The 967-nt window shown below is 46.3% G+C and overlaps 1 protein-coding gene across 1 annotated transcript in view; it reads left to right on the top strand.

Moving 5' to 3' along the window:
• Nucleotides 1-11: 11 nt before the first annotated feature.
• The window catches only part of LOC126386968 (collagen alpha-3(VI) chain-like), a gene marked incomplete at its 3' end in the record, with an annotated part of 10421 nt that continues 9465 nt past the window's right edge, over nt 12-967 (top strand). The window contains exons 1-2 of the mRNA XM_050039546.1: nt 12-552; nt 787-956. Coding sequence (XP_049895503.1) covers nt 30-552; nt 787-956 — 693 coding nt within the window. The remainder of the gene's footprint in view (nt 553-786; nt 957-967) is intronic.

Below are 967 nucleotides of genomic sequence, written 5' to 3'. Positions count from 1 at the left end.
CTGATAGCACAAGGAATGGCTTCCCTGCTATGCGTGATTTTATTGAGAGGGTGGTGGAGAGGCTCAATGTGGGAGAAAACAAAGACCGTGTCTCTGTAGTCCAGTACAGCAGAGATGCACAGGTCCATTTCGATCTGAAAAGATACACCACAAGAGAGGATATTGTTGATGCGGTCAGAAGGCTGAGTCACAAAGGAGGCAGACCCCTCAACACCGGGGCTGCCCTCCAATATGTCAGGGACAACGTCTTTACAAACTCCACTGGGAGTAGGCGCCTGCAAGGAGTTCCACAGATGTTGATCCTGCTAAATGGTGGAAGATCTTATGACAATGTAGATACCCCAGCGTCTGCTCTCAAACAGCAGGGCATCTTTGTGATTGGCATTGGAACAAGGAGCTCTGACAGTGGAGAGCTGCAGAAGATATCGTATGACCCCAGTTACGCTCTATCAGTGTCTGAGTTCACTGACCTCCCCAGTGTCCAAGAACAGCTCTTCTCTGTAATGACCAGAGTGCTAACAAGGGCCAAGCCTATGACACCAACAGTAACTGGTAAGCAAGTGACTGATTTTTACATTCCAACATCACATTAAGACGCAGATTCAGCAGTTTGAAAGTGTACTTCACTAAGCTGAGATCTACCAGTTCCACTTTGACAAAGCAGTTGTGCCAGCATCAATAGAGTTAATGTTGTAAATGTTGAGGTTAGCTTTCATCTTGTGAGTCTTGCATGGAAAATGTTTGAGACACGAACCTAAATATGTCTCAAATTCTATGTTTCCCTAGTGGAGAGACAGCCACTAGGAAGGGATATTGTGTTCTTGTTGGACGGATCTGATGGCACTAGAACTGCATTCCCAGCTATGCGAGACTTTGTCCAAAGACTAGTAGAGAAACTCAGTGTGGATGACAGCAAAGACCGTGTCTCAGTGGTTCAGTACAGCAGAGATCCAGCTGTCCAGTTCTA

Source organism: Epinephelus moara, unplaced genomic scaffold (assembly GCF_006386435.1).
Source record: "Epinephelus moara isolate mb unplaced genomic scaffold, YSFRI_EMoa_1.0 scaffold127, whole genome shotgun sequence".
Classification (NCBI taxonomy): domain Eukaryota; kingdom Metazoa; phylum Chordata; class Actinopteri; order Perciformes; family Serranidae; genus Epinephelus; species Epinephelus moara.
The sequence above is the reverse complement of the archived record's forward strand: the minus strand, read 5'-3'. Positions and strand labels throughout refer to the sequence as shown.